The sequence below is a fragment of the Mustela nigripes genome, chromosome 3 (genome assembly GCF_022355385.1).
Source record: "Mustela nigripes isolate SB6536 chromosome 3, MUSNIG.SB6536, whole genome shotgun sequence".
NCBI lineage: Eukaryota > Metazoa > Chordata > Mammalia > Carnivora > Mustelidae > Mustela > Mustela nigripes.
The window spans coordinates 180,889,251-180,915,762 of record NC_081559.1 but is presented as its reverse complement, the minus strand read 5'-3'; the positions used below and the strand labels follow the sequence as shown (position 1 = coordinate 180,915,762).

At 47.0% G+C, this 26,512-nt stretch overlaps 2 protein-coding genes across 2 annotated transcripts in view; one reads left to right on the top strand and one right to left on the bottom strand.

Annotated features, from left to right (window-relative positions):
• Window positions 1–20,522, top strand: C3H8orf76 (chromosome 3 C8orf76 homolog). Its single transcript, XM_059395107.1, has 6 exons — window positions 1–153; window positions 3,440–3,535; window positions 4,329–4,472; window positions 9,400–9,857; window positions 14,134–14,266; window positions 20,183–20,522. Exons 1-6 carry the CDS (start codon window positions 37–39, stop codon window positions 20,378–20,380), a joined length of 1,146 nt encoding a protein of 381 aa, XP_059251090.1. The 5' UTR covers window positions 1–36; the 3' UTR covers window positions 20,381–20,522.
• A 5,138-nt stretch (window positions 20,523–25,660) lies between these two features.
• FAM83A (family with sequence similarity 83 member A) overlaps window positions 25,661–26,512 on the bottom strand; it is a 17,427-nt gene continuing 16,575 nt past the window's right edge. Inside the window, exon 4 of the mRNA XM_059395106.1 lies at window positions 25,661–26,451. Within this exon, the coding sequence (XP_059251089.1) occupies window positions 25,917–26,451 (535 nt within the window). The 3' untranslated portion in view covers window positions 25,661–25,916. The remainder of the gene's footprint in view (window positions 26,452–26,512) is intronic.

Sequence of the window (26,512 nt, the reverse complement as noted above, 5' to 3'; positions counted from 1 at the left end):
ACCGCCCCCTCCCGGTGCCCCGGCGGCGGGCGCGCCATGGAGACTGGATGCTGGCTGCTGGGCGGCGAGTTCGAGGACTCCGTGTTCGAACAGAGGCCGGAGCGGCGGCCTGCACCGCCGGCGTCCTACCGCGCCAAGCGCTGCGAGCCGCAGGTGAGAGAGCGGGACATGGTGGCCTGTCTCTGAACCCCCGGCCTCGGCCTCCGCGGGTCCCGGGCGGGGAGCACCTCGGACGCCCTGTTCCCGCGCCGCCGCCCTCGGAGCCCAGTCTTGGCGGTACGGGTGCCCGCCGCCTCGCCCGGCCGACCCTGCGCCCCCGCAGGCCTCCCCTCCCTTGCTTACTCCCTCCCCGACGTGGCGGGGGCGTTTCCGGAGCACCACCCGGTGGACCCGGCCCACCGGGCCCCGAGCTGCGGGCATTAACCCGCACAGGGCGTTTGGCGGGGGTCCCCCAGGCTCCCTATCCTGGAATCTTCAGTAACTCCGTGCGTCCTCACGGAGTCTGCAGCCGGGCGGTCAGGGGCCCCAGAAATCCGGCCACCGCCCACTTCCCAAAACTTGTCTGCTCCCCAGAAGGCGACGTCCCACCCACGGGGCCTGCCCTTGCTCAGTGAATTCTCCCAGCCCCCGTCACCCCCGCTCGCACGGTCAGATCGCTCAGTTACATCCATTTCTTAGAGCGCAGCTTGAATGGCGCCGCCTCCAGGAAGTCTTTTCTGATTCCTCCTTCCCAGCCAACGCGTTTGTCTTTGAGGGCCTCCCCTCCATTCAGTTTGCATGACAGCCCTTGTCAGTAACGCAGAGCTCTTCGTCCCGGAGTGCTGAATGACCACAGGAGAGTGGGGGCTTAACCTTCTGTCTTCCGGTGGCTGGCAGTTTTTGTTCGTGACAGGAACTCCGTGAATAGTTTGAATTGGTAGAATATTACTTGGTGTTACTGCATATATGTAAATCTCATCTCCCAGATAAGAACTACAGCACTATGTATTAGAAACTTAACCTGTTTCAGGCACCGTGCTAAGTTCCTCTACCGGTATTGTCTTTATTTTTCCTTAAAACCGTTGTACTGGGGCTCCTGGGTGGCTCAGTGGGTTAAGCCTCTGCCTTCGGCTCAGGTCATGATCTCAGGGTCCTGGGATCGAGCCCTGCATCGGGCTCTCTGCTCGGCAGGGAGCCTGCTTCCTCCTCTCTCTCTCTGTCTGCCTCTCTACCTACTTGTGTTCTCTGTCAAATAAATAAATAAAATCTTAAAAAAAAAAAAAACGGTTGTACTTAGGGGGCGCCTATGTGGCTCAGTGCGTTGAGCAGCTGCCATCTGCTGAGGTCCTGATCCCAGGATCCTCAGCTCCTGGCTCAGCGGGAAGCCTGCTTTTCCCTCTGCCTGCCACTCCCCGTGCTTGTGCGCTCTCTCTGTCAAATAAATAAGTAAAATATTAAAAAAAAAAAAAGTACTTAAATATGTCAGGTGCTCAGTAATTGGTGATTTATGTTTGTTTTATTTAACTTACTTTTCCTCCTAATCACATATGCTCTTTCAGAGTTACCTGTAGTGGTTGCTCAGGTACACTGAGAACAGGAATGGACCTGGGAAGGCATGTGGTGCCGCAGTAAAAGCCATGGTTATGAGAGAGGACCCCGCATTGCAGCCTTCACTTTAGCACTTACCAAAGTGTCAGAGTCTTATGTGTAATTTGGGAAAAATAAGATTTGCTGGCTCACGGGGTTATTTGTGGAGTGAAGTGGGTGAGATACTTGGTCAGGTGTGATGTGTTGTGCACTTACAAAGTGAAATCCAAAAATCACTTGTCTTTAGGATTTGTTTGGTGTGTGATGCTGCTCATAAACTCAAAGAGGCCTTGTTCACATCGCATTGATTTCTGTGAGTGTAAAACCAGGAGCTTGGGTTAGAAGATTTCTGTTGTCCCTGCTTAGATCCTCTGGGGGACAGAAGTCGGCGTTACCCAGCCCCTCACCTCTTCATTCCGCCCTTGCTCCCAGTTCTTCCCCCCTTCCTCTTACTAGAAAAGGGAATTGGGAGCCATCCCCGTCTAAATGGTTGCGGGCCATTTGTGGAGATGTGAGAGCATAGAAACAATCATTTGGAAGCCCGTTTTTCCTAATCATTTCCCCCTGGGATCGTGAATACTGGATGAAGATTTGCAGTTGGGCGGTTGTTGTTCCGCAGGTTGGGACTGGCACTGTGACCGGCAAGCAGTAGAGCACGAAGGAAAATTATGTGGACTTTTGACTTACTCGGTGTTTCAGGGACAACAGAAAATCAGCAGCTACCAGCGTTCTTCGCTGTGATGGATCAGATGAAGGAGAGAAACTATTTTACTGGATAATAGGAGGGAAATGATACCCAGGCAACACTTGCAGTAATAGAACCAAGCAATTTTGATGCGATTGTGGAACCACCACAAACGCGGTTGCGTTTTCATAGCATTTACCTGGGGACAAGCCACAGTCAGCCTCACTGTGTTTTATTGTGAGTAAAAGGGAGGTTGAGCTACTACTTTGAGGCTGGAAAAACTGGCACACAGACTGCTTTTTGTTAGACCTATTTTCTAATCTCGACGTACTTCACTCACTAACGGAGAAATCCCAGTCTCGCTTGCCTTTCTATCAGTAGAAAAGTGAATAAGATATTCCAGATGGGCATTACCCCAAACTTTTCTTTCTTTCTTTCTTTCTTTTTTTTTTAAGATTTTATTTATTTATTCGACAGAAATCACAAGTAGGCAGAGAGGCAGGCAGGGGGATGGGGAAGCAGGCTCCCTGCTGAGCAGAGGGGTGGGGACTCCATCTCAGGACCCTGGAATCGTGACCTGAGCCTAAGACAGAGGCTTTAACCCACTGAGCCACCCAGGCGCCCCAAACTTTTCTTCTACAAGTCTTTGGCATTTGATTGCATGGAGACCTCCTTTCAGCCTTAATTTCAATCTCTTTGGTTAGATTCTACTTTTTGTTTTTACGACATTTTCATAAAAGTGTTATAAGTAAAGGTAATTCCTCTTTCCTTTGTCCTTTTCATAATGAATCGCCAATCCTTGTTCTAACCACTCTGAAAACGTCTCTACAGGGACACCTGTCTCAGTCTGAAGGAGCAGTGGGAACTGTGCTAGTTAAAATCCAGCTTCCTGGACACCACGATCCCATCTTGAAATGCTCTGCGTAGAACCATATAGGCCTGAGTTGCTTTTTCAGTTGAGATGTTTCTCACTATTGATATGTTTATTACTCGTGATGATTTTAATGAAAACTGAGCCATCGCTAAAATTGACTTTCTTGTTAGATGTTTTCCTGTGTGTCTCATCCTAAAGAAGTAGGTCAGTGTTTGAGATTTCATCAGTTACATATGGGAAATTGCTTCCACTTGAGTATGACAGGGAAAAGCGTAAGTTAATTCTCTGTGGTGTGCTATTTTCACAATTTCTAGTGGTTTTATGAAGAAACAGAGAGCGGTGATGATGTTGAAGCTCTAACACTGAAGAAATTCAAGGGGGACCTCGCCTACAGACGGCAAGAGTATCAGGTAGAGTTCAGCATATATAAGCTTATTCTACTTGAAACTGGCAATCAGTTATAAACAGTTACAAATAATCAGTTATGAACAGGTAATCAGTTATAAACAATGCTATCGGTTACAGCATATTAGTTATGAATGTGTTATTTGTGAGGGTGAATTTAATCTTCTCTGGTAAGTGTTTATAATCTCAGAATCCCCAGTTTCTATCCTTTTATCCATGGCTCTATATCACTTATTTTGTTTCCGTGTCTACAATATAGGGATCTTTTCGGGATCCTTGCAGGTCTGTTTCCCCAAGTTCTATATCTCCCCATTCTGCGGGAGCCTCTAGCATGATGCCTCATGGAGTCACAGGAGCAGAGCACCCCGAAATGTGTAAGCAAAAGGAAGAACAAGTAGATACCAGGGTGCTTTACATAGAAAATTTCATTTCTTCTTCACAAGAGTCTTACTGTTGTTTTGCTGATGAGAGAAGGAAGGTTGTATAGCAAGTTTGTGGCAAAACCAGGATTCAAACCCCAGTCTGTTTGGCTCCAAAATGCTCTTTCTACCATATGGTGATAATTTCCGTGGTAGTAGCAGTTATATTTTCCAGCCATTTCTTTTCTACCTTTTAGAAAAATGGTGCTGACAAATACTCAGGCCTTCCATAGTTCATTGTGGAGTCAGTTAGAATAATCCCTCTACCAAGAAAAAAACGATGCCTATAACTGAATCCTCTTCTCTACTTTATATTTTTCTTTTTTTTTTTTTTTTTATCCCTTCTCTTCATTTCCTTTATTTAACAAATAATTGGCAGAAAGCACTTCAAGAGTATTCTAGTATCTCTGAAAAATTGCCGTCTGCGAATTTTGCCATGAAGAGGGATGTCCAGGAAGGCCAGGCTCGGTGTCTGGTTCACCTGGGCAGACACACAGAAGCCTTGGAGATTGCTACACACTTGGTAAGTGGTTTCATTGCTTGTGTTCCTGTTGCTTTCCTGGGATATTGAATAATTTATTTTCTAAAACAAAACAAAACTTCGCGCTAGCAGCAAAATCTGTGGGTTTGGATAAGTAGAAAATTGTCAGTGGTGTAAGAACTTTTAATGATAAACAGTTTGGTGCTCTAGACAGTCATTTTCTTGTAATATTTTTTCTTAAAATTCTTCCATTACCTGAAAATCTTGTTAAAAAAAAAAAAAAAAGGTTTTACTCTTGTTAGGAGTAAATGTTCAGAGTAGGAGGATCATCAGTAATTTTTTTCTTTAATTTTTTTTTTTTTTAGATTCTATTTTCCGAAATTTCTATAATGAACTTTACCAAAAAAAAAATCCTAAATATCATACTGAGCCAAGCTTAATGGCCTTTTTAATTCTTTTTTTTTTCTTTTATTTATTTATTTGACAGAGAGAGATCACAAGTAGGCAGAGAGGCAGGCAGAGAGAGAGAGAGAGGAAGCAGGCTCCCTACAGAGCAGAGAGCCCGATGTGGGGCTCGATCCCAGGACCCTGGGATTATGACCCGAGCCGAAGGCAGAGGCTTTAACCCACTGAGCCACCCAGGCGCCCCTGGCCTTTTTAATTCTTAAATGGAATTCGCACAATCCCTTTTTTAAGGGATAAAGAAAAGCTGTTATTTGCAATTCTAGATTCTGCTTGTTTTTGATTTCAGATGAAGGCAATTTTTATTTATTTCTGGCTTTTCTGTGTATAAATTTTATATGAGGATTGGTCTAAGTTGACCAAACTTAGTTTATAGATGACCCGTTTTCTTCCTCAGAGGGAATTCCTGAGGTGCCCAGACACTGATCGTGAACCCTGCAGATCAGGTTGACTAGAGGTCAGCCTGAAGAATGCATGCAATTGAGCTGTTCTCCTCCATCTCTTTAACTAAGAAAAATCCCTAAATTTACTTGCCGGTGGGGTTCATTGCCTAGGACCTCAGCCTCTTGCAGTGAGAAGAAACCTTGGAAATTGTCTTTGGAATGTGGAAAACAGCTGTGTCTGGCTCTTCTTTTTCTCCCCTCTAATAAATGTGCATTAATTCTTAAGCCGGAAGATGAGATTACCTTGTTCAGGAAGCCCACGGCACAGTAAACTTGGTGGGATTTGACAGCGTTCATTCTCAGTCTTCCAGGTCTGCAAATTAGCAGCAGCGTTGGGCCTTTTGGTACCTTTTTCTAGGCATCAGGTACCTGCCCGTCATTCCTGTTCTGTGCTCTCCTGTCCCCTCCCTCTTCCTGGCATCCCTTACATGTCCCCGCTCTGCTCTCCCCTGCCTGACCTACTCGTCAGTGGCGTCAGTGTCTGGAGAATTCCTGCGCTTCCTTCTAGCCGAGGAAGTCTGTTTCTGTGGCTCAGAGAAGCATCTGTTGCCCGCCAGCAGATGCCGGTGTCCAGAGCTTGGGATGTTATGAAACAGGAGGAAGGACCAGTCAGAAGACCTTCAGCTTTCCTGCCAGGACTGAAAACTGTCCATCGGGCTTCTAGGCATCCTTCTGGGGAAGGAGCCAGCAGTGTAGGCCAGTGGGTCTCCCCCTTTCTTTGGGTCTTTTCACATGATCTCAGTGGTGCCCGCCGACTTGCGTAGTTTTTCATTGCTTGGTACCCTGTGTTTTGTTTTATTTTTTAAATTTCTTCCCTACTTATAGACCTCTCTCTTTTGTTTTTAGCTGTGGCTTATTTCTGTTTTTGTCTTGGTAGTTGTTGTCCTTTTATGTTCTGTAGGGGACAGGTCAGTATGCAGCGTTGAACAAAATAGCTCATCTGGGAGTGCCTGTCGGGATATGAACACTTTCTGCTCACAGCTCCTAATTCATCTCTCTTCTTAATGATTGTTGGACAGAATTTTGTAATAGAACTTATTTTTGGGAATGCCTGGGTGACTCAGTGGGTTAAAATCTCTGCCTTCAGCTCAGGTCATGATCCCAGCATCCTGGGATTGAGCCCCACATCGGGCTCTCTGCTCAGCAGGAAGCCTGCTTCTCCCTCTCCCATTCCCCCTGCTTATGTTCCTTCTCTCACTGTATCTCTCTCTGTCAAATAAATAAATAAAATCTTTTAAAAAAGGAACTTATTTATATTTTATTTCTTATTTCAATAATTAAACATCTTACCGTAACTGATATGCTCATGTGATAAGTTGTGGTTAAGGACATTGCTTCTGATGGTAAATGACTCTTTTAAATGCGTTCACTCTACAAACACTGATTTCAGCCCCACCACGTGCCTGATTCTGGGTTCAGTGCTAAGGTGATAGACTCATGTCCATAGCCTGCACACACACTGTTCATCGGGAGGGAGAACCTTAAGCCAGCTGACATGCGTCAGCCCTTCCAAAGTACCCTCCATCCTGTGCCTTCTCGTGTGACTGACTGTAGCTCTGCTGCTTACCAGCTGTGTGACTTCAGGCAAGTTCTCTAACTTCTCTGTTGTGACTCAGTTCCCTCTTCTATGAAAAAGGGGGTAATGATGGAATCTATTTCAAAAGATTGTCATGAGGATTAAATGAGTAAAGTGCTTAGACTAGTGCCTGGCTTGTGTTCGCACTGAATAAATACTAACTCCTGTCATCATTATTGCATTTCAGAAGGAGTTGGGTTATTCTGGAAAATCTCACAAAGTCATTTAAATGGAATTTAATTTTCCAGAGAGTTATTTGCTATTTATGCTATAAAAACCCTCCCATCGAAATCATGGTTTATATGTAACAGCTTCTACCTCAACATACATTCTCAATATGAAATGCTAACTATACATCATAAAGCGCTATAGCCTGGTTTTAGAAGGAAGGTAGCATTTCCTAAAGTCTGTATGTGCTGTTCTCCTTACAAATAAAGGACATGAAGATGTATTCCTTAGTTACTGAACATCTGTTATGTCCAAGGTGCTATGCCCTCTGCTAGGAATTCAGCATTGAATTAAAAAAAAAAAAACCTTTGGGTGAAAAAAATGAGAGATGTCAAAAGGCAAGAAACAGATTCTTTTTTTTTTTTTTTTTAAGATTTTTATTTATTTATTTGACAGACAGAGATCACAAGTAGGCAGAGAGGCAGGCAGAGAGGGTGGGGGGGGAAGCAGGCTCCCTGCTGAGCAGAGAGCCCGATGTGGGGTTCTATCCCAGGACCCTGAGATCATGACCTGAGCCGTAGGCAGAGGCTTAACCCACTGAGCCACCCAGGCGCCCCAAGAAGCAGATTCTTAACAATAGAGAACAAACTGATGGTTACCAGAGGGTAGGAGAGTCGGGGTGGGGGGACAGGTGAACTAGGTGATGGGGATTAGGGGAGTGTACTTTTGTTCAGGAGAGGGTGATGTACAGAAGTGTTGAATCATTCTATTGTATTCCTGAAACTAACAGCCCTGTGTGTTAGCCAACTGGAATTAAAACAGAACTTAAAAAGAAAAAATGGTAGAAGTTTTCTGAAGGGAAAACTTCATAGAATTTTATGTCAGAACTGAATGAGGTTGGAATAAATGACTTTTAAAAAGTAAAACCAAAAAAACCCCTTTGGAACCTACTGGTCTATTAGGAAGGACAGAGTGCAGAACAATAATAGTAATAAAACCAGATCTGTTCTGTTCACTGGGAAGGTGCAGTATCACCAGATAGGTCGAATGGAGCTTTATTTTCTATTCTCACTTAATATATAGATATGTAAATATTCCCCAAGCTTTCACTCGCTGGCCTCTTTCTTCAGGCTGCACACGGGGGAGTTTTACTTGTACTTCCTGCCCAGTGTAGCTGTGTGCAGGAGCCTGGTCTGGATATTAGTAGGCCCGGTTTTCTTTAGACTTAAAATTAACTGAAAGGTAATTTTAGTCGGCCATCTGCTCTCCACAGACTAACGTAGAAAAAGAAACCTTGTCTTCCCTAACCCACAGCGCTTTTGCCATATGGCAAGTTAGGCAAGAGGCGGTGGCTCTGGTTAAAGAGACTTGAAAAGCATTTTCTGATCAGAAGGAAACCAGGCAACCCCTTCTGGCCAAAAATAATTGGCCTTGGTAATGGTTACCAGGGACGGCATTTGGATTCAATTATGGTGCCGCATGAAGCACTGAGAGCTTCAGGGCTATCCTGTTTAAGATGTCTAAGCCAAGTCAAATTTGGAAATGGAGTCCATTTGAATCCTCAAGGAAATTACCATTTGGGTTTTTAGAAAGCCTGGAATATTAAAATGGACCATTAGCCCAGGGGAAAGAAAAGTTGGCTTGGGCCTCTCAGCTGCCTGGCTAAAACAATAAAGACTACTCTAAAACTTGAGGATAAACTGAAATAGATGATTCTGGTGCTGAATTTCATCAGGCCACTGTCATATGAATTATGCTTCGGTTATGACAGGATGTTTGGAAGTGTCTAGTGGTTATTTCAGTAGGTCGTATGTATTTCTCTAGGTTTTTTTTTTTTTTTTTAAGATTTTTATTTTTTTATTTATTTGACAGAGAGAGATCACAAGTAGGCAGAGAGGCAGGCAGAGAGAGAGGAGGAAGCAGGCTCCCTGCTGAGCAGAGAGCCAGATGCGGGACTCGATCCCAGGACCCTGAGATCGTGACCTGAGCCGAAGGCAGTGGCTTAACCCACTGAGCCACCCAGGCGCCCCAGTATTTCTCTAGGTTTACAGCTTCAAGCAGTTCTCTCTACTTGTAGCTATTGAAAGATATCTCTAATTTCCAACATACACAACTCGGGTTTTTAGGCATATCCGTTTTTACAAGGAAAACGTTCTGCAGGTTAAAGTTGTTAACTCTTGCACACCTAGCTAGCTGAGTGGGTGGGGTACAGGTGTTGATCTCAGGGTTGTGGGTTCAGGCCCTGCATTGAGCATAGAGAGTGCTTAAAAATAGAATCTTAAAAAAATAATAAGGTTTTTAACTTTTTTTTCCTCCTTAGGAAAAGAAAGCAACTAACACAGACCATTTAACCGCTGTGCTCTACCTCCAGTTGGCTATTTGTTCAAGTCTGCCAAACTTGGAGAAAACAATTCTCTGCCTACAGAAACTAATTTCTTTGCATCCTTTTGATCCTTGGAACTGGGGCAAATTGGCTGAGGCTTACCTGAATCTGGGGCCAGCTCTGTCCACATCGTGTGCGTCATCTCAGAAACAGAACGATTTCACCTCCAGTGACAAAACTGCCAAATCCTCCTTTCCACACTCAGGAAAAGACTGTCTTTTTTGTTTTCCTGAAACACGGCCCGAGGGCTCTGGGCTCTCTGTGGAAGCACGCAGCGGTAATGACTGGAAGAATGAGAAAGTTCTGAAAAATATTCCAGACTGTATGGCAGAAAAGAGAGAAGCAATGTTGCTGGAGACTCGGGTGAAAGCATGTGCCTCCTTTATACGAACCAGGTAAATGAAGAAAGGATGAAACAACATACGGTACTAGGCCAAGGATAAAGGTGTTGTTTTTCTGATTTTAGTCGTCAGAAAGTCCTAGGATAGAATTTGGTATGTTTTTGAGATTTTTTTTTTTCCCTATAGTCTAGATGGAGTCCTTTGAACATGTCCTTTTAGTATGTAAGATTTAGAAACATAACTGTATTTGCTCAAGAATATGATTTGTGTCATTACACAAGATAAAGTGTTGAAATTGGAAACCGTTAAAATTAGGAAAAGAAAATTAAATGTATAAAACATCGACAGAGGGGAAGAGATTTTATAAACAAGGTATTTTTCACTCAGATTCCACAGAAATCTACTAAAGGGCAAACAATAAAGAGCAAACAATTTGCTCTTGTGTTTGAATCACTATTAATAATATGAATAAACAATGTTTACCTCATTCTACAGAGAATCCCCATGGTTTAGGGACTCCAAATACTTTAAATCCATATTAGTAAGAGTTTAAGGGTAAAAAAGAAAAAGGTTTAAGGGAAAAGGGAACATACACTTGATCAAATTCTATAATTTATGAGAGAAATAGATTCTCAGAGGTCCCAAATGATGCCAAAAGTGTGTTGTTGTTTTTGCTATTGTTTTTAACTCTGGAGAATTCTAGAAACATTAAGAGTGAGGCTTACTGAGAAGTGGTATCTGTGAAGCAAATTGTAAACTTTATGCAGCAGATGTTTTGTGTTGACTGCGTTACTTTGATTCGGAAGTACATGAGCCAGTGGTATGTATGCCAGGCACATGCTGGGTGCTGGGATCATAAGGATTTTGAAAAGAGGTCCTTTTTGGGGCACCTGGGTGGCTCAGTTGGTTGAGCATCTGACTCTTGGTTTCAGCTTGGGTTATGACCTGTGGGTCATGGGATCGAGCCCTGAGTCAGGCTGGGAGTCTGCTTGAGGATTCTCTCTCCCTCTGCCCCTCCCCTTGCTTGTGCGCATTCGCTCTCTCTAAAAATAAGGAAATCTTTTTTTTTTAAAGGCCCTTTCCTTTACAGCACGCAGTGTGTTGAGGACACTGGATGTGTAGTCGGTGACAGGCAGAATAGGTGCTAGCGGCGTATTAGTAGTGGCAGCCCTACGGGGACAGGAAACAGGAGCTGTTCAGTGTAGCAGGAAGAACACTTTACCGGGGAGTGATGCTTCTGCCCAGTGTTTCTGGGCACCTTCCTCAGCTATAGAGAGAAGTGTGTACTAGAGCTTTGCATGCACTGTTTCATTTTAATTCTCACCCTTCCCTGAGGTGGGCGTGGGGATCCCATCGTAGAGACTAGGAAACGAACTTAGCGTTATGCCCACAGTGGCACAGCTCTGAAACGCTGCCATGATCCGGACCCCAGGCCTTTGATTCCACAGCTTGAGTTCTTTCTGGAGTATCTTGCTGACCTGGAATGTTCCCCAGATGAGAAGAGGCAGGCTAGGTAAAGAGGAAGAAAGCACAGGACCGGCGTCACGCGGTGTCACACAGTCTGCTGCAGTGACAGCAGCGTGGGTGGGGGAGCCGGAGAGGTGGGCGGCAGACCGCGGTCCAGGACGACATCGTGAGGGGGCGGAGGGGTTTGGGAGTCAGATCTCACTGTAAGGATCTAATAAATTGGTGCTGAGCGAGCAAGTATGGACTCCTCTGCTCGCTAGCGGTCTGACCTTGTACAAATTACGTAAACTCTCTGCTCTCCGGTTCCTTCATGTTCCTCTTCACAGAGAAAACGGGAAAGGCCTCCCTCCTGGGGTGGTTAGGATCCCGGCCTCTGAGGCTCTGGGTGCAGCGTGTGGCAAGCCTTCGGTATCGGGCGTACTTCTGGTCACAGAAGATGCTAAATGTCATCTTGAAGAACTTGGTCCTTACGCTGAAGGCCGGAATAGGATTTGAAAGTTTTAAGTGTCCAAGCAGGGTGACAAGAGCTGTGATTTCAGGAGAGATCTGGTGGCCTGGAGGAGATTTGGGAGGAAGGAGTGGCGATCGTGCGTCGCCAGGGAAGGCGCTGTGGAGTCTTCGGTGGGCAGCGGCCAGGACCTGACCTAGGATCGTGCAGCGGTTGGGGAGGAGGAAACGGACATCAGTGCAGGATTCGATGGACGCAACTTGAGGACCGGCTGAGGGTGTGGGAAAGACGGGGATGGGGGAGGGGAGCAGAGGAGTCCAAGACGAGTCAAGAGTCTTCCTCGGGTGTGTGGGTGGATGGTGGCACCTTTTGAGAGACAGAACACCCGGGAGGAGGAGCAGAGCAGACTTAGGGTGGAAGTAAAGATTTTGGTTGAATGTGCTGAGATTCAGGGACCTACAGGCCATGAGTTGGAGCTTTTCCCTTGGAGGAGTTGAGCTCAGAAGAAGGAAGCGGGAGATGAAGGAGTTTCAGGAAGGAGAGCAGCGGCCAGATGATAGTGAGAAGTCAGGTAGGATCAATCTGAGGGGGGGCTTGACAGTGAGGAGGTCATTTGCAGCCTCTGAGAAGGCAGTTTGAGGAGTGATGAGTGAGCAGGCACGGGGCAGAGGGCTGAGAGAACATGGGACGGAAGAAGCAAGTGTAAGCTCTATTTTCTTTGTCTTTTTAAAAAATTTTATTTTATCTATTTGAGAGAGAGAGAGCCTGAGCAAGGGCAGAGGGAGAGGGAGAAGCAGACTCCCCACTGAGCAGGGAGCCAGACGCAGGGCTCCCCAGGATCATGACCTGAGCCAAAGGCAGAAGTTTAGCCAACGGAGCCACCCAGGGACCCCGAAGCTGTATTTTCAAGTCCTTTCAGGAGCAAGAGGGGACAGCAAGGACATCAAAGAGAAAAGGGGTCACAAATGTATATGCTTCCAGAGGCCAGGTAGTAACACAAGCTGGTTTGAGTGAGTCAGGGGAGTGTGGGTCCGAGCATGCTTTCCTTCCAGACCCTCCGGTGACTTCCCGTTGCCCTTACGTAAATGCCCTGCTCCTTTCCGGGGCCTGTGAGACGTTGACCTTGCCTTTCCCTTCTCGTTTACTGCGGGTTTTTTTTCCCTCTGCTCCAGCCATAGTGATCGTCACGATTTTCAAACACATCAAGCTAATTCATGTGTCCGCGTCCCCTTGCCCCAGACACTCCGGCGGCCGACTCACCGTTGGCTCTTAGCTTGAGCGATGACTCGGAAAAGTCCTCCTTCCCTGTTCACCTGAACAGCGGGTACTTAGCCACCCTGCTTGGACGGACTGAGTGAGTGGTTGATTTTTTGCATAACACTCCTCACTCCCTGAAGTCCTCTTCCCCGTGATCGCTCTCCCTCTGTTCCATGGAGCAGAAGCCTGTTTTGCCTGCCAGGATCTCCCAGTGCTTAGAGTAGTGGGTGGTTCATTCAAGACATGAGATGAGTGAACAGGAGAGCTGCGTGCTTGTGGGAGTAGAAATAGGGACCAGTGAGGCCTGAGGGAACCTGGAGAATCGACACATTCAATATATTTAAAAAATACCTATTTTTTTGAGAGAGAGAGAATGTGACGCTGGAGTACACAGTAGTCTGGAGGGGGCAGAGGGAGAGGAAAGAGAATCTCAGGCAGACTCCCTGCTGAGCGCAAGCCGGCGTGGGGCTCTCTCTCACCATCCCGAGATCATGAGCTGCGCAGCAACGGAGAGTTGGCTGCCCGGCAGACTGGGCCACCCAGGGGCCCCCACATTCAGCACTTAAACAGTGAGGAGAAGGAGCTGTGTGCCCAGGACAGGAGCGAGGAGGAAGGAGAAGACCAGGCTATGCCCGTGCGGGAAGTTCACGATGAGGCAGTTGCCAGGTGGACCACCAGAGGCTCGTCAAAGACCTGACCCGGCTTTGGGTAATGAAAGTCTGCTGGAGGCTCTGACTAGTCCTCGAGGTCGAGTGACTCTAGGTTTGGGGGATATAAAGGGTCGCAGAACACAGACTTCAGAGGAGCACATCCCAGCATTTTGGAGGAGGAGCCTTTGATTAGGAAGCTTGTTCCTTTCACTCCGGATTGTTTGTGCTTTCAATCACTTGACTTCTTCTACAGGAAGCCCTTTGGAGGTTTTTCTCCCTAAAGATCTCTTTGTGAAGCGTTGATCTAGGAATTTTTAGAAAAGATGACTCTCCAGCACAGTTTGCTCAGTTTGCTCAAGTGGGAAGCTTTTTAGGGATTCAAATGAAGGTGAGTCCCCTCCTCTAGCCCGGGAGGACTCCCACCCAGCCGAGTCCCCGTGCTCCTGCGAACCCTTCCTCCGGCTTTCCCTTCCCTGTCGCCCATGCGTTGGGACTTGCTGTTTTTCAGGCTCTTGCTTCAGCTTACCCAGGCTCAGCAAACGGCGTTTGCTTTGGAGAGGAACTTAAGGACTCAGCAGGAAATTGAAGATAAAATGAAAGGGTTCAGCTTCAAAGAAGACACTTTGCTGTTGATAGCTGAGGTGAGTGTTCACATGAACCCTGGGGGTTTATGTGAACCGAGGCATCAGAGGTATTTTTCCTGGCTTCGGAACCGTTTTTTAGAAAACAACCAGATCTCTTCTGCTAAGGGACTTTTTCTCTGCCTTACGTGGCTTTTGATTGCTTAATCCGCGAGAGCAGCATCGTCGTCATCTTTTTCTCCCACAGCGTACTACGTCAGGGGCTCTGTTTCATTTTCCTGTCAGTGCTTGTGAGTCCCCCCTGCTCGCACATCCTAAATGCCCGATCGTTGTTTTCTGAGTGCTGATTGAACGAATGAGTGAATGTTGATGTTCTTGCGGCGTTTCTGTACGTTTTTCCTCCATTTGTCTTCATAATGCTCAGAACAGCCTTTGGGACCCGTGCAGCTGGGAGTGAAGCTCGCACAGGTTGGAACCCGCCTCGGGCTGGATTTTGAGCTGCAGAACTGGACTGAGCCCCACCCACTGCAAGTCCGTTTTCTTTCTGCTAAACCTTTCCACTAGCTTGGTGGTTGCCGAGAAATTCAGATGTCAGGGTTTTTTATTTTATTTAATTAATTAATTAATTAATTAATTAAAAAGATTTTGTTTATTTATTTGACAGACAGAGATCACAAGTAGGCAGAGAAGCAGGCAGAGAGAGAGGAGGAAGCAGGCTCCCTGCTGAGCAGAGAGCCCGATGTGGGGCTCGATTCCAGCACCCCGAGATCATGACCTGAGCCAAAGGCAGAGGATTAACGCACTGAGCCACCCAGGCGCCCCTTCATTAGCTTTTTTTAAAAAGTGATGTTGAAACTACTTAAGATAGCATTTGGAGATGATCTGTGTTTGTATTTAAGTTACTCACACTAGCTCCTGTTCGTATGTCATGGAAACTTGGTAACTGAGGTACTTATCCGTGAAGTAAGTCTGTATAGCCCTATCTACCCTAATGTCACTCAGTTTTAAGAAATACTGCCGGCACATCTAAATTGCCAGGCTCCTTTCTTCCTTCTCTAAACTAAGCACCCACTTGGACCCCTTTTCCCTCTTATGGGACCGTGTTCTCCTGGCTCTTCTTTGTGAGCCTTTTTCAACCTTTCCTTTGATCCCACAGACAGGCGCAGCGGACGGCCTGTCTCTCCTCCAAGTTTACCGAGGCTTTGCTACTTAGGCTTTGCTTCCCTTCCTCTTCCTGGTGTTCAGAGCTGTTGGCCACCCCCTATTTGTTGCCTCTCCCCTTTTCTTCCGAGGGACCCCAGCAGTCTGATTTTCTCCTGTATTCTTAATATTCCTCTTTCTCTTGGAATTTCCTTGTTTCCTCTGTCTCTTAAGTCATGGCATTCCCTGAGGTTCCACTTAGCTTCCCCCTTCTCTCCGCCATCTCCCGCAGAAATCGTAACCCACTCATGGCTTCAGCCGTCATGTCTGGGTCGATTATCCTCTAACCGGTATGTCTAGCGCCATCTCTGAAACCCTCGTCTCACTTCTCAGACTAGTTACCTCCTAAGCCACACATCCGAAGCGCTGATTGATGATCCTCCTGTCTCTTCTGGTACAAAATGGAGCTGCTCCTCAGAACACTTTCCAGTCAACCTTCAGTCCGTATCTGGCAGTATCTCTTCATTCTAGACTTCGTTTTTTCATCAGTCCCGTCTGTCATTCTTTCCAGAGCTGGGACCTCGCTCGCTGGGAGCCGCCTCCGCTCCGGTCGCCCTCCAGCAGCAGCCGGCCGCCCTCCCTTCGGTCCCACCTTCCGTTTCTCTCGCATGCAGCACCCCGTCCTTACGGCCTCGGGCTCGGCTCCCAGTGACCTCCTGGCTCGGCTCTCCTCGCTTCCTTGCTCTCTCCCCTCAGGTCTGTGGGAAACCCTGCTGCTGCTGGGTTTACCTCACGACATCGCTTTGAGCATGTTGCCTGTGTGCTCAGAAACCAAGCGTGTCACCGTCACCTTGGAGGTCAGCTCTAGTGCACGTGCCTCCATGTGCTATCAAAGGCCTTCCAGAGAGTAGCCCCAAACTTAGGACCTTGTAATTCCCTGACACAAATCTTCTGCATCCTTCTAGACTCCTCTGCCATATCTAACAAAATTGTCATGGGTTTCTCATCTCCATCCGCTTACTGTTTCCCTCCTCAGAGCCCACCAAGGTCCACATCCTCTAGGAAGCTTTCCCTGAATGTCCCCGTCCGACAATGGCTAACTCCTCTGAGCTCAGGGACAGTCACTGCTTGAATAGATAGCACTTTGCCCCCCCCCCAATTGTGCCCCAAAATACAAGAGTATGTCTTATCTTTTCAACTAGATTTTAGGTTTCTTTATAAGCAAAGTTTAGCTTTACAAAGAAGACATCCTTACAAGATGTCTCAAACATCTTCATACTCCTTCCCATGTGTAGCAGATCTGTGGACTGTGTGGAATAGTAGCTCTCCACCTGGATGATGCACATGAAGTACCTGTGGAGCTTTTTTAAAAAGATGTCTGGGCCCTCGTTGGGGTTACAGTGTACATTTTCATTTTGTGCTCTGTTAACCTTACTTTGTGACACGAGGATGACTCTGTGTCCTTAAATTTCCTTTGCTTGCGTACTTTCTTCTTCTTTTTTTTTTTTTTTTTTATCATTGTTTTATTGGAATTAGGACCCAGGGGCACCTGGTAGAGCATCCAACTCTTGATTTCCGGGTCGTGAGTTCAAGACCCATGTAGGATGTAGAGCCTATTTAAATTAAAAAAAAAAAAATTAAAGGATCCATATAAGATCCACAGACTATTTGGTTCTTCTGTCTCTTATATCTCTTTTATTCTATAATAGTTCCCCTTTTCTGCTTTTCTTAAGATAAAAAAATACGTGTAACATAAAATTGGCCATCTTAATCATGGTTTAGTGTACAGTACATTAATTACATGCACAGTCTTGTGCAACCATCAGCACTATTTCCAAAATTTTTTCATCATCCCAAACCAACTCTGTAACCATTAAGCAATAATTCCCATTCTGTCCTCCCTCCCAACCGCTAGTAACCTCTAATCTACCTTCTGTGGCTATGAATTTACCTATACTAGGACTTCAAATGGTAGAATTCTATAATATATGCCCTTTTATGTCTGGCTTCTTTCACTTAACCTAATGTTTTTGAGGTTCATCCATATTGTAGCATGTGTCCAAACTTCGTTCCTTTTTGTGGCTGAATAATATTCCACTGTCCATACATACACAGTGCATTTTATCCATCCATCTGTTGATTGGCACTTGGATCGTTTCCACCTTTTGGCTATTGTGAAGAATGCTGCTGTGAACTCCGGCATACAAGTATCTGTTTGAGTTCCTGATTTAAATTCTCCTGGATGTGTCCCTGAGAGTGGAATTTGCTGGGTCCTTTGGTGATTCTGTTTAACTTTGTGAGGAATTGCCAAACTGTACATTTCACTTTATATTCTTGTTATTTTTACCTAACACTGTGATATGATCATGACCCTGTATCTTTATTTTTTAAAAAGATTTATTTATTTATTTTAGAGAGAGAGAATGAGAGAGAATGCACATGGTGGGAAGGGGCAGACGAACAGGGAGAGAGAAACTCAAGCAGACCCTGCACTGAGCACAGGGCGCAGAGCCCAGTGTGGGGCTCAATCCCATAACTCTGAGAGCACAACCTGCATCGAAACCAAGAGCTGGATGTTCAACTGACTGTGCCACCCAGGCGCCCTGGCCCTGTATCTTTAAATACTGTTTGAGTATGTGCTTTTTCATGGACAGATAGTAGTCCAGTTTTGGCTTTTTTTTTTTTTTTTAAAGATTTTATTTATTTATTTGACAGAGAGAGATCACAAGTAGACGGAGAGGCAGGCAGAGAGAGAGGGGAAGCAGGCTGCCTGCCAAGCAGAGAGCCCAATGCGCGACTCGATCCCAGGACTCTGAGATCATGATCTGAGCCGAAGGCAGCAGCTTAACCCGCTGAGCCACTCAGGTGCCCCCAGTTTTAGCTTTTGTCATTTATTTACTTAAGTCCTCTATATTGAACATTTAACAGATATAAAGTACCTATTTTAATAAGTCTTGGCAAAAAAATCAGTGTATGTATTTGGTCCTTTTAGAAGATATTATTAGGAGTGGAATCACTAGGTTAAAGTATACAGACATTTTAAAGACTTGAAGCCCATTTCTAAATGTGATTCAGAAAAGCTGGTTCAGTTTACATATCCTGTATGAGAACACTGATTTTCCTCCTTCATGCCTGGATACTACGTTGAACCATGTGAAATTGTCAATAGTTGATCACTTTGACTTATAAAAATAATTTTATACGTATTAACTTATTTTTCAAAATCTGCGATTTGAGCGATAAAAGCAGCACTTTTCAGTGTCCATTTACTGGTTTGATTACTCTTAAGATGAACAGTTTTTTCACATGTTTATTGGCCATTTATATTTAGTGAAATACCTAGTCATGCTTTTTCTTCCTTATTCTATTTGTAATTTTCTGTTTTTCTTACTAATTTGTTAGAGCTCTCTCTCTGTTGGGCTTACTCACCTTTTGTATGTTGGAGTATTTTCTGAAGTTTATGATTTTTTTTAGTATATAGAAGTTTAAATTTTTTTATATGGTCAAATATTTTTGTAGCTATATTGACAGCTGTGAATGATGTTCCTGCGAATCCCTCTTTTTGGAATATTGCATTATTTGGATATTACTATTATTCAGTTCTCTTTTTTATTAAAAAAAAACACACACACAAAACACTTCTGGTGTTATATCCCAGATTTTAAAATACTACATTTCGTTGAGTCCAAGATATCATCAGTTGTAAGACGCATCAGTATTTGATGAGCCAATAAAAGAAAAGTAAGATGCCATTTATGCCGTGACATGCCTGTGTTGTAAGGTACCTCTCAAGGTCAGAAATGTTAAAATACAGGACAAACACTGGCTTAGAATGAATGAAAATTCCAGGCTTTAATAAGTGCTGACAATTGCCTGGTTAAGCTATTCATACCATTAGCTCTTGCCTCAAATAATAAGTAGTCTTTGAAGGTCTAAAGTCAGTGGAAGCCGTTCTTTGAATGGGCTTTTAATGCATTATAATTGGAGTATTCATGAACACATTGGATCTCGGGGTTTTCAGGAACCTTCGACGTCATCAAGTCCAAATCCAAGTGACTTAAATTCCCTTTACAGCATCGCTGCCGGATGGCTCCTGAACCTTTCGTGCCAACAACAGGAAATGTGTTAGGACAGTTCACTGTCCTTACCAAAGATGGGCCGATCACTTAAGCGGGTTCGGGGGCAACCTTTCTACAACTTTTGCTTGTGAGAGAAATTAACTGAAGATCTGAGCCTGATTCTGACCAGTAGGGAGCAGTGTTTTGCCTGCAGAGGGCAGGCAGGTGCCTCAGGGCCTGGAGGTTGTGGTGACCTCTCCAGAGGGACTAAGGCTCTCTGGGTCAGGAAAGCGCAGGCCCAGCTACTTGCTGCTGGCCTGTTTGCTGCCTTTGACTTCCATGGGGAACTTCTAAGAGGAAGCAGATGTGCCCCTGCTTCCACAGGGCCCAGGCTCTGCTTTCTGGTGGTTTTATGAGGGGGGAGAAGCACTCGCAGATGCGTTCTGGCCAGCGGAAGGTGATCTTTGATTTAAGAATGTTGGCGGCCCACTCTCTGTAGGCCGAACAGCCGCCACATTAGTGTTTCAGTGATGTTTTCACTCGGGAGGATAAGAGGAGAAATACGGGGTATTTTATTTCTGTGGGCCTTGGATCGAAACATCTTTTTGGTATGTTGGAATCCACCCCCCCCACAACCCCCCCGCTGCCAGCTGCTAAAGTGTTTCTATGGTTTGGTTTGGTTTGGTTTGGTGTGAAATCCTTTACACTCAATGAATAGCATAGTCTTCTGCCCCTTTAATTGGGACAGGACTGTTTTTTTTCCCCCCTCCTGCTGCAGGTTATGGGAGAAGATATCGTCCCAGAAAAAATAAAAGATGAGGTTCACACAGAGGTGAAGTGTGTTGGCCCGACAGCTCTGACTGCCCTAGTGATTGCATCTTCGAAAGAATTTGAAGACAAGTGGTTCAGAAAGATCAAAGACCACTTCTGTCCCTTTGAAAATCAGTTCCATACAGAGATACAAATCTTGGCTTAGTGGCCCTTTAAAAAACAATAGAAAACATCCTGTACTGTTTTAATTGTCCTTGTTTATTTCAGAAAGAATCCACTGCTAATCATGGAATATAGTGAATTTAAAATGATTATTTATGTATTATAAAAACAAACAGCTTTTCTTATTTCTACTGTGTTCAGTTTCTTGATTATTTCTACTGTGTTCAGTTTCTTGACTTGTTTTGTTCATGGATTTTTGCCATTCACTTATCTCAGACCTACTATTCCTTTAGAGGATATCTTTTGGGAAAGTGTATAAAATAGGTTCTTAGATATTATATATTTTTGGAAAACACTACTATATTTTTTTAAAAGATTTTTTTTATTCATTTGACAGATCACAAGTAGGCAGAGAGGCAGGCAGAGAGAGAGAGGGGAGGAAACAGGCTCCCCGCTGAGCAAAGAGCCCGATGTGGGGCTTGATCCCAGGACCCTGAAATCATGACCTGAGCCAAAGGCAGCAGCTTTAGCCTACTGAGCCACCCAGGAGCCCCACACTATTATATTATTATCAGCAGTAAAACTATCCATTGTTCAGGTAAATTCATCAAGAAAGAACAAGAATGTTGAAATGTAAAAGTAAACCATTTCTAAGAGTGGTGTGTCAAAGTGCCACGGCTCTGAGATTTTGTATATGGGCCCAAACAGAAGAGTGCACGTGGAGTGGGCTGCATTCTAGAAACTCAGGTCTTCTCTAATGGGCAGTAGTCAGCACACTTGCCTTGTGCTGCAGAGGAGGACACCATCTCTTTCGTGACATGATGCAAAGGCAGTCTGAAACGAAGGGCGGTTAGTGCCGCCTTGCTCACCAGATGCACAGAAACACGAGGCCCACGGGCCACTGTCGTGCAGGGTGATGGTCATGTCCTTCCAGACACACGGATTATAGTCACAGTCTCTAGCACTTCAGTACAAAGGGCCATTACCGTACTCACGTCATCTGGAACGGAGGAGCTCCCTTACGAAGAGTGGAATTTAATAGTCAACCAAAAACTTCATCACGTGATGTCCCACACAACATTTTATTCTCAGCAGAGGGAAAAGAATTCCAGGCCTGGGTTGGAGGCCTCAGGATTTCCTTCTGCTGCACCTGCTGCTTCACCCCTTGCCAGGCCCCTTCCCAAAACAGACAGATGTCTGGTTCTGTTTCTGTCTGACTGCTCTTCGAGTACGAGTGATAGCCCGACTAGCAATGGCAGGTTGTCACTTAATATCTCTAATGTGAAACGAAAGCTAGGTACGGTTAATAGATGCTGTGAATTTTAGGAACCACTGACAAGTATGGAAACCTCTCCGCAGCTCCCCCGTGCCCTCCATCCACTCACGGAGTCATGAACAATCACTGCGGAGCCCCCGAGATGTGACAAGCATTGTGCGGTTGCCACGGAGACACTTGCTGTCTCGGAGTTCATGGTCTCGTTGCGAATGACCCCTCGGGATAGTGCCCAGACTGCCAATCCCTTCGTGGTAATAAAGCCTTGGCTCCCAGGCGCCCTCCTTCCCGGCTCTCCGGCTTTAAATGCACCCTGGCTTCTGCGTTTGGGCCTTCGCCCTGGCAGTTCGGTCTGGGCCGTCTCCCCGCCCCGCGTGGTGGGCCGATTCTGCTCACCTTCCGGGTCTCCACTTCCTTACAGCTTCCCGAAGTCTTGGCCTCCAGGTGGCGGTAGGTCTCCCTCTCTCACGCTCCTGCACGATTTCGCTCCCGGAGGGGTTCTTGACTCTGTTGTGATCGGCAGCTTGTCTTTTCACGAGAGACTTCAGAAAGTCTAAAATCAGGGACTAGGACTGTCTTTTTCATATCGGTATCTTCGGGGCAGATTACCTGGCATTTCCTGAAAGATTTATTGAATTTCTGAATTACCTGGCCAGCATCTCGTTTTGTTTGCACAAAAGTTTAACCCCCCGAAGATCCAGCACAGTGCTGAGGCCGTCGGAACACCCTGCCTGGTTCTCTTTCTGGAGCTAACCCCCTTTCTCCTGTTGGTCTAGGCTTCCCAGAGATGCCCTTTCCCCTCTAGGCTGGCTTGGCTTCCCATCCCGGTCCTAGTGCCCTTCCAACCTTGTCCGTGCTTTTCAGCTTCCAGCCCTCTGGCTGTCGTCCCAGCTCCGTTGTCTGTGCTGTCCAGAACTGCCCGCGTGGCCTTCGCGAATCTTCCCACACACCTACCACACCTCACTTTCCAGGCAGCCACATGGTGACATATGGGAGAAGCCAGGGAAGGGCACTCGGGAATGCCGGGCGCCTCAGGCTGTCCTCACACATGTCATCTTGATCATTTCCAGCACAGAGGACGGGTAGGGTTAACTGAGCAATGATTATGCTAAAGAAAAATCTCAGGCCTGCCTCCGTAGACACTCTGCCCCCTTGTCAAGGAGTGAATCACCGGGAAGGCGAGCAGATGTGAACCGCACCGGTGACTCCACTCCAGGTGGGTGGGGTGGAACCCGAGGGCGGTTCTTGCCTCTTGTGACTCCCAAAAGGCCCGTCTTCAACATTCTCTCCTAAGGAAGAGTTTGTACCCAGTACTTGAACTGGTGAGAGTCCTTTGTCCTTTACTCTTTGAGACCCCTGCGGTCTTCATACTGTGGCCAAAGGATCTTAACAAAGATTGTCCAGCAGTGATTTCCCAACTCATTCATGAAGCCTGTGGGTGAGGGCCTGCGTGGTCCCGCTCTGGCCCATGTGCCCCCAGCTCACTCGCTTTTCTCATGCCCTTGGACTCCAAGCATCTTCCCACCCAAGCCCTTTGCCCATCCCGTTACCTCTGCTTGGAACATTCTGCCCTGCAATCTCCCAACCCCACCATAAGCGTCTCCTTCCTACAGATCTCAGCTCAGGAATCATTCTCAAGATGCTCCTGATCCCAGACTTGCTCAGGTCCCCCTTTAAATTTCACAGTGCCCGTGCTTTTTTTTTTTTTTTTTTTTGGCCTTTTTGGGGTGCTTTTGGTATAGGAGATATATATACATACATCTTTATCTGTATTTATATTTATATAGATAAAGATATATAGATATAGATATAATGGAATTATAATTGAAAAAATAGAGGATTAGCATCTATTTGGGATGGTCATTGTCCTTTTCTCCCGCCTTGGCAGGAGAAACCTAAAGCGTGGCAGCATCACCTAAAGCTTCAGCGTTGTGTCTGCTTAGCCCTTGAGCTAACAACCGCCCTACCCTCTATCTCTGCGAACTACCCTCTCACCCACACACGTGGCTGCCTGGTCACCATGCTTGTGCTCAATGACGCCAGCTGATTGGAGAGCGGGCGGAAGGTTTACCTGGTCATAGCTCCACCACTTCTCGAGGCTGAGAAATCTAATGGCCTGAAAGGGGGCTAATGGTGTATGTGTTGAACTGAGTCCCAAAGCCAGAGAACCAGGAGCGCCAACATCAAAGGGCAGGAGAAAGATGCCCCAGCGCAAGCAGAGAGCAAATCTGCCCTTCCTCTGCCTTTTTGTTCCACTCGGGCTTCCGGCGGGATGACTGACGACCACCCGCACTGGGGAGGGTGATCGGCGTTACTCAGTTCGCCAAAGTGCTGATCTCTACCGGAAACTCTCAAGACACGCCCCAAATAACGTTCCACCAGCTAGCTAGGCATGCCTTAGACCAGTCAAGCTGACACAAAATCAGCCCTCAGAGGCAGAACGGCCTCGGGGGCTCTTGGTCCCTCCCAAGCGTCACCTTCCCGAAGCTTTCTCAGCAGACTGTGGAATCCAGGTTAGAACCTTCGGCTGCACCCGACTGTTCTAACCTTGTCACGGCGGTCAGCAGGAAATCAGCACATCAGGGCCAGGGTTTAAAGAACCTTCAGGAACCAAAGGGTTTGTTTGTTTGTTTGTTTGTTTTTGCTGTTGTTGGAATTTTGGAAACCAAGGAGGAAAAAAAAAAAAAAATCGAAATGAGGACAGGAATACTGTTTTAAAAGAAAACAGAAGCAAAGACACCTTTGCCTTTGCCAAACACTGGGCAAACACAAGGACGGGCTGAAGGGAGATACCCTCTGGAGAGCATCACTTGGGATGCCACAAGCTGCTGGGTTCCGAAGCCAGCAGGAGGAAGGGCTCTGTCCCGCCAGCTCTCTGTGGCAAAGGCAAAGCTGCTGAGCCAGAGATGGGCAACAGGAAGACATTTGCTGAGGTTGGTGGCAAGGGGAGGTTATAGAAATAGGAAGATGTAGGGCGCCTGGGTGGCTCAGTTGGTTAAGCGTCTGCCTTTAGCTCAGGTCATGATCCTGGGGTCCTGGGATCGAGTCCTGTGTCTGGGCTCCCTCTCCTCCTGGCTCGTGCTGTCTGTCTCTCTCTCTCTCTCTCAAAATCTTTAAAAAGAAACAGGAAGATGCTTGCCGGGCTCCTGTGCCAGCTTCATCAGGCTGGAGCAGCCTGGGTCCCAGCCCTTCCTGCACTTTTAAGGCCCTTATTCGTTAGGTCTTGCTAACTCTCACTTCTCTGGTAAGGGTCCCCTGACCTCTCCAAACTGGGCTGCCTAATCCTCCCTGTGCTTGCCGTATTCCTTGTATCCCAGCTAGGCTGTGCCCCTGAGATCTGGGGTCACCTCCGGAATAGAGGGTGTGCTGTGAATCTGACCGTGAATGAATGATGGGGCTTGTGGGGGGCGGGCGGCAGCCTTGCTTCAGGCGTCAACAAGCCAAATGGAGGCCTCTGGCTCTGACTACAAGGGAGCTGCAAGGTCAACACTGAACCTTTCCTGGTTGCCTTGGGCTGCCCTGGGCAATTGCTGCGGGGCCATTCCCAGATCCTGACCCTGCAAGCCGCTGGGACTGGCCCAGACTCAAGGACCTCGAGACCAGCCCAAGTCTCCCCGAAGCCAGGACCTGAGCTGATGAACGGCTTTGCCCAACTCCATCCCCTAGACACTTCGGCTTGCCCCACCCTTGGGGGCTACAGTTTCAACCAACCCCACAGCACTTAGAGTGGCACCCTAGGGGTTTTTACCCTAATTCATCAGGCCCAAGGATACCTGAGTATTACCTGAGTATTACCTTTACCACCTTTACCAGAAACATCCTGAATGTTCCCATACCTTTTGTACAGTAGGCCATTCCTGGGCACTGGGAAACAGGAGTACCCTGGTCACACAATCTACCTCTCAGTGTCTCAGTTTACCCATATGTAACCTTGGCCTGCATCTGCCTCTTCTTACATTACACAGATTCAGGAAACATGATTATTAAAGCGCTGGCTGCTCTTTGGAAGAAAAGGACTCTATTTTCATGCTTTTGTCCTCTAGCTCCCCACTCCCCACTTCCCTGGAACTTTCTCAAATGTGCTCCATAGGCCAAACTAGAGCGGAAACCCCCAGGACTGGTGGGTGTTGGCAAGTGAATGGTCGCAGGCTTGGGAACAAACACAGCCAATGATGTTGTCCAAGCACTTTTAGTTCAAAGAGAAGCAAGTTCAAAGCTGCTAGTCATTGAGGTGGAGGTCCTTGGGCCAGACAGTCCCGGCATGTCCAGCACCCCTCCTGGGAGGGCTGCTGGGGGAAGCGACCCATCAGAAATGAGGGGAGGCTTGTAGAAATGGCCTCCAGATGTGGGCCGTCCTGGGCACCAAGCCCAGCTGCTCCAGCTGCAGCCGCGTGGGCCTGTAGGCGTTGAGGTTGCTGTAGGGAGCTGGCGAGCTGTCGTGGGGCCTCAGGGAGAAGGGGGCCTGTGGGCTCAGGGCCCCCCACGGGCCAGGGTGGGGCTGAAGCCTGAGGGGCAGAGCGGGGTTGGGGGCCAGGGGACTGCTGGGCCCCGAGGACGCCGACAGACTCTGGTTCTGGGGATTGCTGCCTGTCGAGTGGCTGCTGAAGGGGTTGGAGGACGTGTGGTCACTGGCGGAGTGGCTACTGCCACTGAGGCGGCCGGGCGGGGGGCTGCGGCCTGCTCGGGGCTGCAGGGGTGCCACCAGCCTGGGGGACTTTGGGCCCATCACAGGCTTGGAGGAGGCATAGAGGTGGCGAAACTCCTCATCGAACAGCTCCACCGCCGGGCCCGTAAACTTGGAGAGGATGTTCCGGTGGACGTGTCCGCAGAGCCAGGTGAAGCTGCGGGGGAGGAGGAGAGTGAAGGTAGGTCGGGGAGGCCTAGAGACTCCCCTCCCCCACA

Bases quoted from the DNA above. Each gene is read 5' to 3' on its own strand.
- C3H8orf76 (XM_059395107.1), top strand. From the start codon at position 37: ATGGAGACTGGATGCTGGCTGCTGGGCGGCGAGTTCGAGGACTCCGTG. The intron at 3,536-4,328 runs GTAGAGTTCAGC...AATAATTGGCAG, and splicing joins ACAGACGGCAAGAGTATCAG to AAAGCACTTCAAGAGTATTC. The intron at 14,267-20,182 runs GTGAGTGTTCAC...CTCCTGCTGCAG, and splicing joins CTTTGCTGTTGATAGCTGAG to GTTATGGGAGAAGATATCGT.